Source organism: Sprattus sprattus (genome assembly GCF_963457725.1).
Source record: "Sprattus sprattus genome assembly, chromosome: 4".
NCBI classification, from domain to species: Eukaryota; Metazoa; Chordata; class Actinopteri; order Clupeiformes; family Clupeidae; genus Sprattus; species Sprattus sprattus.
The window spans coordinates 11,632,261-11,642,686 of NC_137923.1; the positions used below are offsets into that span (position 1 = coordinate 11,632,261).

A 10,426-nucleotide genomic window follows, 5' to 3' on the forward strand; every position below is an offset into this window, starting at 1 on the left:
CAAAAGCTAATAGGTTGTCAGTGCTCTTAAATGGTCAACTCATGTGACATGGCTCAATAATCAGTTTGGCATCATGTACCTGATTTGAACTTGACACACTAAAAAAATTGAGGTTGTGCCAGGACTGAGAATAGGCGGTCGCTGTATAACCATGGTAGCCAACCAGATAGTTGACTAGCTGGTGGTGTAGTTATCAGGTTCCATATATATTATCTTATATATTTCCTCCACAGCTTAAAGGAAAATTAATGTAGCTAATCTTAGATGACTTACATATGGAAGCACTTAATCGCTTTAGGTAGCTAGCATAGCAAGCTATCAGACTAACATGACTTATATGTCAGACTCCTGCCAGTCAAACCAGCAGGTTGGAGTTTTAACTGAATGCTAACGTTAGCAACACAGTGATTGGACAACAACCGAAGGTGATGTGAACAATACTGCAATTTAGCCAACAACCATCGCTGTTCATCCAAGTATCTAAGCACATACTGATGTTTCTTCGCCTAACATTTACGTAATGTAAATTAGCCAGCAATTATCTGGGCGTCTTCCAGAAGATGATTGCAATCCATACCACCATAAAATAAAATGAACGTTATCTGTATTGTTTGACTTAGTTAGGTGGCAAGCCTTTTCGATGTAATTATTTCGTTGGAGCGCTCCCCACCATAGCTAACCATGCCATCCAAATCATATTATTATGTGACCATTGAATTAAACAAAATGACGCGCTATCCCGGGCATCTTTGACGGCCACAACCATGGCAGACAAGCAACAAGCCATTGCTACTCGTTGATGATGCAGATATGTCTTTCATGTTGTATTTTCTGCAGGTTGAAGAGCCATGGATTCAGCTGAGTGCACTTCTAAACGTCAGCCTGGGTCTGGGGAATCGTTGCATAACTCCGTCGGTGGTCACGGAGTGGATGCTACGAACCTCTACCGGCTTCGCCGGTTTTTGTGTTATGGGTCGGAGGGGGCTACATATAACACCAGGGAGCCATCACTCGGCATGGAAAGCGCGTTGACTTTGATCCAGCTCTTGGAAGATGGCAAGGGTTGTGAGGTTGTGGAGGAAATACGCAGGTTTGGACAGGACGGAATAGCTGTCCGCTCAAACCCTGCCCTGTTCGCGTTGGCCGTCTGTTCACAGCACTCGGACGCAAAAACGAAGCAGGCGGCCTTCCGGGCCTTGAAGGACCTATGTCACGTCCCAAGCCACCTGTTCTCGTTCATTCAGTTCAAGAAGGAATTGAAAGACGGAATGAAGTGTGGAATGTGGGGTCGTGGCCTGCGCAAGGCTGTGTCAGATTGGTACAACAACCAGGACCCAATAGTTCTTGTTCAGGCAGTGACCAAATGCAAACATAGGGCAGGTTGGTCACACCAGGATCTTCTGAGACTCTCACATATGAAGCCAGCCAATGAAGGTCAGTAGTTAGGCAGTGTTTTATAAAACTGTATCTTTTAATCTTTTACAATGGGATCATATGATACAGTCAGGCATACCTGTTTTAAATGATGACTCCTCTGTTACACATATTATTATATTTTGAGCTCTGATAGATCATAAAAATAAAATAAACATATCATTGTGTTTTGCAGCTATTGCACTGATTAATAAGTACATAACTAAAGGGTGGAAAGAGGTTCAAGTGGCATATGCTGACAAAGAAAACTCTGAGGATGTTGTCAAAGTCTTGACATACCTAGAGGCTGTGGAGAAGTCCAAGCACTCAACTGACGAGGTAGAGGTGATTCATCTGATTGAGGAGCATAGGCTGGAGCGGGAACAGATCCTCACAAACCATCTAAAGTCCAAAGAGGTCTGTCACTGGAAATATCTATGACTAGTGCTTAACTTGCACTTACATCAGTTACATTCCTGCACTTCTTTTTCTTTTCTATTTAGTTTTTCTATTTCTTATGTAAAGTAGTATTTATTGTTACACCAGGTTTCTATTGCTCGTAACCTGACTGTTCTCTCCCTTGTACGTCGCTTTGGACAAAAGCGTCTGCTAAATGACTAAACGTAATGACTGATCTGTCTGTTAAGGAACTGTCATTGAAGTTGTTTGGATTGGCTCTTTATACAAAGCGTATACAATTTAAACCATGGTTAAGTTATTAATTGCAGTTTTATTATACCCTAGATTTTCATGTGTTCATATGTTTCATTGGCCATTTTGGGGCAGGGGGCAGCAAACATCGTTTTATTTTTTTGCCAGTTGTACTTGAATCCATTGACAACTACTGTATCTTCGTTGTAGATATGGAGAGCTTTGTTGAAAGACATGCCACTGGCTGCACTATTCCGGCATTTGGGCAAGATGACCGCTGACGAGGTTCTTGCCCCAGGAAGTGCAGATGTTGCAGCAGTTTGTGAGAGGATTCGGAATGAAACTGCTCTGAAAAAAGTAACGGCACATAGATTACAAATGTATTTTTATGTAAATATGGCAAATTAAAAAGCTGCTTGAAATGAATGTAGTTTGTAATAGACAATGATTGTGTACTAATTTAAATACGTTTATTGTGTGCCATTGTTCCAGTATAATCAGCTGATGTACTTGATCCCTTTATCTGAGTGCCTCATTTCTTTGAAATTTCAGTCAAAGTTGCATCCATTCAACATCTTGCTGGCAACAGAAAACTACAAGAGAGGTCACGGCAACAAAAGTAAACTTAAGTGGGAGCCAGATGGACAAATAATTCAGGCTCTGGACTTTGCTTTTTACCAGTGTTTTAAGGTCAGAAACATGAAAACAGGATTTCCTGTAAAACAAAGTATTTAGTGGTTGTATGTCGCTTAAATGTTTAGAACAAATTTAGATAGTTCAGCACTTATTTACAACTACTAAAATTAAGATGCCATTAAGGGTCTGCTGACGTATATTAAGCCATGAACGGTAGTATTGTCAGTTTAGCTGTAAATAGGGCGTGTAAGGTTTGTGCTGTGTTGTGATATCTCATTGGCTCTCCTCTGCATCAACATCACTCCATAATACTGACATGAATATTTGGTGGTGGCTAATATTATTAGCATGTGTGGAAGGAGGAATACCATATGAGGTTGGTTGGCAGTTTGGATAAGGGGATTTGCATTTTACGTGTGAAATTATCCTCTCTCCATCTTTATGACTGGAGATAGTGTGAAGTGTGACACTACCGAGTATAAATATAATGTGGTTCAGTAATATGAGAATAAAGTCTCAAATCAAGCCACATTAAATAACCAGGTTTCAACACAACTGTATTAAACATTTAGCATGACCTGAAGGGCTTGATTAGCTTGAAATAAGGTGTGTTTCAACAGTATATGCATTGCCACTACAAGAAAATATCGAAAATATTAAATCCTGACAGGATGAACAGGACCCCGACCAGAATAACCAGAAAAAGGAAGGTGTAGCTGTTGTCACCTAAGCATGCCTGTTTGTGCGTTATATTTTGTGTTCATGTACGTGGTTCCTGTGTGCTACCCCTCCCACAGAACGTGGAGCCCACAGGGAAGCGGTTTGTTATTGGGGTGGACGTGAGCGCATCGCTGAGCAGCACTGCCCTGGGGAGCTCGGTCAGTGCTGCCACAGCAGCTGCCGTCATGAGCATGGTGAGTCCTCACAGAGCCCAGTGTCTCACAGCAACACATGCTTTTGGTTTTTCACATGCCTAGATAATTGTACTGCTGGTTGCAAGAGTAAGGAAGAATTTCAGCAATGTATTTCTTATGTCAAGGGTAATGTTTCAGACACATAATGGCTTCAAGAATGTGTTTCCTTTCTTAACAAACCAACAGCTATGGCAGTTTTCCCAATCTTCTCTGAGTGTTATTAAAATGAACTGTTGCTAAATTGTTGGGGTTGTGATTTTGTTTAAGGTTATCACACGGACAGAGAAAGATGCTCAGGTTTTGGTGTTCTCTGAGGGAAATGTCACTCCCATCGTCCTTTCTGCTGATATGTCTGTTACACAGGTTACGGCAGAACTGGTCAAGGTAAAAAGCCTCGCTTCTCAGCATGCCACGGGTTGGTTGAAGGCTGAACATGTGACCTAAAAATATTGTGTGACAAGTCAATGTCTTGAAAAGAAATATAAGTTTATTAAAAGTATCATAATGCCACTGACAGAGTTTTGTTGGATTCTCAGATCCCTGATGGAAGCACAGACTGCGCATTGCCCATCCTTTGGGCCTCAGAGAGCGAGAGACATGTGGATGTGTTCCTCATCTTAACCAACAATGAGACCTGGTTTGGAAAGGCCAATCCTGCGGAAGCTCTGAAGATGTACAGACAAGTAAGTCCCTATGTAACTTAGTACACTCCACTTATTGGTTGCCATGGAGAGATTTAAATGGAAGCGTTAGAAAAGGTGCTGGTAATATGGCGTTGCTATTTGACCAGACTTATTCCAGACTGACCAGACCTCTTATGCATCTTACAAAGATTTAATAAGCACTCCACCCAGACCACAAGCTCCTAAGACGCATTTCTCCTTGTTCAAAGACAGTGTATGAGTCAGACCAGCTGATCTTGTGTCTTTAAAGATATCACCTGCAGTATCAAGACATTACATAAATGTACACTACCGTTCAAAAGTTTGGGGTCACTTAGAAATGTCCTTATTTTTCAAAGAAAAGCACTGTTTTTTTCAAAGAAGATGACATTAAATTAATCAGAAATACACTCTATACATTTTTCATGTGGTAAATGACTATTATAGGTGGAAATATCTGGTTTTTAATGAAATATCTACATAGGTGTATAGAGGCCCATTTCCAGCAACTATCACTCCGTTGTTCTAATGGTACATTGTGTTTGCTAATCGCCTTAGAAGACTCATGGATGACTAGAAAACCCTTGAAAACCCTTGTGCAATTATGTTAGCACAGCTGAAAACGGTTTTGCTGGTGAGAGCAGCTATAAAACTGGCCTTCATTTGAGCTAGTTGAGTATCTGGAGCATCACATTTGTGGGTTCGGTTATACCCTCAAAATGGCTCGAAAAAGATAACTTTCATCATGTGAAACTCGCCAGTCTATTCTTGTTCTTAGAAATTAAGGCTATTCAATGTGAGAAATTGCGAAGAAACTGAACTTTTCCTACAACGGTGTGTACTACTCTCTTCAGAGAACAGCAAAAACAGGCTCTAACCAGAGTAGAAAGAGAAGTGGGAGGTGCACAACTCAGCCAGAAGACAAGTATATTAAAGTGTCTAGTTTAAGAAAAAGACGCTCACAGGTCCTCAACTGGCAGCTTTGGTACCCGCAAAACGCCAGTGTCACCTTCTACAGTGAAGAGGCGACTCTGGGATGCTGGCCTTATAGGCAGAGTGGCAAAGAAAAAGCTATATCTGAGACTGGCCAATAAAAAGAAAAGATTGATATGGGCAAAAGAACTCAGACATTGGACAGAGGTAGATTGAAGAAAAGTCTTCTGGATGAATTTAAAGTTTGAGGTGTTTGGATCATACAGAAGAACATTTGTGAGACGCAGAACAGGTGAAAAGATGCCTGACGCCATCTGTCAAGCATGGTGGAGGTAATGTGATGGTCTGGGGCTGCTTTGGTGCTGGTAAAGTGGGAGATTTGTACAAGGTAAAAGGGATTTTAAATAGGGAAGGCTATCACTCCATTTTGCAACGGCATGCCATACCCTGTGGACAGCGCTTGATTGGAGCCAATTTCCTCCTACAACACGACAATGACCCAAAGTGCACCTCCAAATTATGCAAGAATTATATGGGCCATTCTACCGAATTGATGCAAAGTCATGTCGGATATATTTTGAAATTTTTTATGGTTTATTCCCAAAACTTTGTCCGTAATTATATTGTACCATATCTAAAGTACACATATCTAGTAAAAGAACAGTCAAGTTTTATATTGTATTTTCAGAATGTGTCGGAATGTTTTTCCTCTTCCAAAAATTGTCACTACCGAAACATCACATTTACTATAGTAAAAAAGTATTATTATTGACCTGTTCAGATTGTGTTTCCTTCCCTTCTCTGAAGTGTATTTTTACAAATATTTCTTGAAGGTTTTCACAATGAAATCCATAGAAAGGAATTTTTTACCAAATTTTCAAGTTCAATTTATCTGTTTCGGTAGTGACTGCACTGTTTCGGTAGTGACTGCACTGTAGGATGGATATTCATTTCTCTCCCAAAATCATCCAAAAGGTGCTCTGGGCCGCCCTTTAGTCCACACAACACATTTAATTAAAAATTATGGGATTGAACTACTTACCATTTCATTTTGTCACTACCCAAATCATCTGGTCACTACCATATGTTTCGGTAGTGACTGTTTCGGTAGTGACAATTCTAGCTAACTTTAAGCATAAATAAAGAATTCTAGCAAGCACACGGCTTTCAAACACATCTTTGAAGAGGTGAACACACATACAAACATAAGATTTTCCATGAAACCCCAAAAGGTTTACTTAATTGAAAAAAACATGCGTTTCGGTAGTGACAATTCTTAAGGTTACACGTCGATTTTCAGACTTTGGAACACATTTATATAAAAACTATGGGATTTAGCTACTTACCATTCAACCATGAGGGACAGAGATGCAGTGTCACTGCATGGTCAAAAATGCAGAGTCGTGGCTAAAACACAGGCTCAGCCAATGGACTAAAACTCTTGTGTTTCGGTAGTGACATGAAAACTAGGGACATGATTTTTTGAGTATAGTAAATTGATTTAAAAATTAAACCCACAATAAATCTAAATATTCCAAGTTCTGTTTCAACCCAATCATAAAGACCTTTGAAATTAAATCATTGAAAAAAATCTAAAAAAATTGAGTGTTAATCAAGTGTTATTTAAAGGCATTGAAATTTAGATGTCAGGGTTGGGGACAGCTACTTCCCAATAGAAAGTACCCTATAAATGATGATTTTGTATATATTTAGCTTATCACTATCTCATGTAATGCATTGGGTTTATATAGACCATAACATTTTCTAATTAAATATCTATGCCTAAATACCTAATTGTTTTGTAAATAGTTTTTATTGTTGAGGGACTGCATATTACACGAATTCGGTAGAATGGCCCATATAGGGAAGAAGCAGGCAGCTCACATGCTGTCTGTAATGGAGTTGCCAGCGCAGTCACCAAATCTCAACCCCATTGAGCTGTTGTGGGAGCAGCTTGGCCGTACGGTACGCAAGAAGTGCCCATCAAGCCAATCCAACTTGGGGGAGGTGCTTCAGGAAGCGTGGCGTGAAATTTCTACAGATTACCTCAACAAATTAACAGCTAGAATGCCAAAGGTCTCCAATGCTGTAATTGCTGCAAATTGAGCCTTTTTGACGAAAGCAAAATTAATATTACAAGTGTGTGTTGTCATGGAAAACATGAAATTGTCTGGGTGACCCCAAACTTTTGAACGGTAGTGTATGTGCCCTCAATGGTTGGAAGCTCAAAATGGTAAGCCCATGGCACAAATTTTTGGACTTCATCCTCCAGAGTGAGATCAAGAAATAACAAGTGTGTGTGTGTGTGTGTGTGTGTGTGTGTGTGTGTGTGTGTGTGTGTGTGTGTGTGTGTGTGTGTGTGTGTGTGTGTGTGTGTTAGGGCTGGGCGATATGGAAAAAAACATATATCACGATATGGATTATTTTATATCACGATAGCGATATATATCACGATATGCCCTCTTGCTTTACTGGATAGGGGTGTACTTAAAAGTGTGATCCATCACGACCTGTACCACAATTACGCAGATTGTACTGAACGTTTCCATTGAATCTTTAAATAGTAAGATTAAAACAAAGTGCATGACATTTAGTCCAGTGCTTGTGACCTTTTAGTGGTTCTTTAATGTAGGCCTACTTTCAGAAGATAAATCAAGTTTCATTTAATTAAAAAACTTTCTTTTCAATGTTTGTTCATATGCTATAGCAATAATGATGAGAAAAACATTTTCTTATATGGCCACGTATAAAAATAAGAAAATTAAGAAGTTGGCCATTACACATACGCCCCATTGACCGCTTCAGCCCGTTGGTGCAACAGTGAAGATGGTCCTGTAAACAAACGCAAGTAAACGATGGAGCTGCGTTTTATCTGGATAAAAAGCATATTAGCGTTTACATTTCCCAACCAATTTCATTTTTATCTTCAAGGGTTTATGATCTACGTGGAGTACCAAAAAAAACCTCCATGCTACTTAGAATCTAGATAGTTAAGCTATAAACGCCAAAGACATATATATGCTATGTCTATGATAATCGCTGCTAGATGCTCACTGTTCTTGTGCTCCCACAGCTCCTTCACTTTTGAAATACTGAAAAGAAATCTAAACTAACGAAATAGTGCATCTTAAACTACAACTATTTGACCATCATTGAGAAAAATGGAACAGAATCTGCTAATAAATGGCTACACTTGTATTATACTCGTATTATACGGCTCTCCAAAATTTTCAAAAAAGTTCCGTTGATTTGAATGGGCCACCCCAGCATTTGCACGTCTGTAATGTCTTGATTTTCACTGCTGCAATAAAGTAATGACGCTGTCATTAGCAATGGGTGTCGATGCCCAATTGTATAACAGCGGCTGTGGTAACAGTTACACCTTCCTGCAGCGCGTCCATTATTCATTTTTTTTTTTTAAACCAGAATTAAATTTCGTGGGCTCTCACCGTCAATCATGTCGCAAGCGTATGATGCAAAGCAGCGTAATGTAAAGCGGTGTCGTGTCGCAAAACCACGTTCTCTAAAATGTATCTTAATATTCTTTTTTTTTTACAGTTGTATAAACTTAGAGTTTGCATAATAAGAAAAGCAAAATGTTATATTAGGATGTGAAATTATATTAAAATGTATATTAGCTGTAATAGTGAAAAAATAAGTTTATCACGATAGAAACGATAGAGGAGAAAGGTCACGATAGACACGTTTCTATCGTCCTCACGATATATATCGTCATATCGCCCAGCCCTAGTGTGTGTGTGTGTGTGTGAGGGTGTGTCACATATACATACATACACACACTTTCTTTTACTCAATCAATCGGTCGAACCAACAAATTACCTGGATAAAGATAGGGTCTGGTCCAATAGCCACACTGGAAATATATTGTAGTTTACCATTTACTGAACCTTTTTTTTATCATCTTCAGAAAATGGGCGTCTTTTCAAAGTTAGTTGTGTGTGGAATGACGACCACGGGTCTCTCGGTGGCCGACCCAGATGACCGGGACATGCTGGACCTCTGTGGCTTTGACTCCAGGGCGGTGGATGTCATTCATAACTTTGTTCTGGATCTCATATGAGAGGACTGTTGTCTGCACCTCAGTATGACCCTGAGAACCGACAGAAAGAAACTTGAGGTGGACTGTTCTCACACTGGACTCATGTACCCAACAAAGCACAACCTCCTTGGACTAAACAAAGCAACTCCTAACTTTCCAGTGACGGTCTCTTGCTTGTGAAATTTTATCTGGGTCATATTTTTTCATCTAGCAGGCTGGATGAATTTTCAAATAACAAAACAAACAAAACAAAAAAGAATTTGATGTTGAATATGTCAATTTCACAAGATTTTACTCTGGTTCACAAGGTGACAGATGACATATCACAAATACTCACATATTTCTGTAATGAGGTAACACTATGTTACTGAAACTCTGGAACTTGTAAGATTTAAAGGTTATTGACAGACTGCATAGTAATTTGGTATGTAATTGGATGTTGAATGCTGGCCATACACTTACCCTTTAGTCTTTTGCCCGATCTTAGAAAAAGTAAATTGTGATCGGTTTTCGAAAGAGAAGACACATAACTGAAAGATTTCCAGCCTGTAAAGTTGGTGTCTTAGTTTGCTATCTATTGACCCTGGTGTTAGTGACTATTTGGTTAAAGTACATGCAATATTGTAATGCAATGTATTTGTTAATTGGAGAAGACACTGAAGTCTTGACGTAACACAGCATGACGACAACAGGTTGTTTCTGTTGGACCTGATAACAGTCAGCAGTTTTCAAATTTTTACTTAAAACAGTCCACCATAAGATGCACTTACCATCAACTGGTTGTATCAATTGATAAGCATATCAATGTATTGTTGCAAATGCAATAATGAGGACATGCAAAGAAAGTAGCAGAATCTTTTGTAGCGCAACTTTTGACTTTAAATAACAGCTTTATTCGTAAGTCATAGGATATTTGCTTAGAAATGCTTTTGTATACTTGTATGCTCTTGTAGCCGTTACTGTATTTCACCTGCACATTTCTTCATCACTGTATTGCACATCTGAAGGTCAAAATCAAGGTAATTTTTTCGTCTGACACTAATGCTGCTAGAGAAGCTAATTCTGTAAAGGAATTATAAAAACATAGGTAATTATAGTGTTATAAGGATAGTTATGTAACTAATTTAAACTATGCTCTTGTAGGAACTCACTACATT

The 10,426-nt window shown here is 39.2% G+C and overlaps 1 protein-coding gene across 1 annotated transcript; it reads left to right on the forward strand.

Annotated features, from left to right (window-relative positions):
* Positions 1-848: 848 nt before the first annotated feature.
* ro60 (Ro60, Y RNA binding protein) lies at positions 849-9,290 on the forward strand (the record flags this gene model as incomplete). The annotated part of the gene is made up of 8 exons (XM_080836504.1): positions 849-1,434; positions 1,610-1,830; positions 2,275-2,421; positions 2,617-2,754; positions 3,498-3,614; positions 3,882-3,998; positions 4,151-4,297; positions 9,138-9,290. 8 exons carry the CDS (start codon positions 849-851, stop codon positions 9,288-9,290), a joined length of 1,626 nt encoding a protein of 541 aa, XP_080692630.1.
* Positions 9,291-10,426: the final 1,136 nt, after the last annotated feature.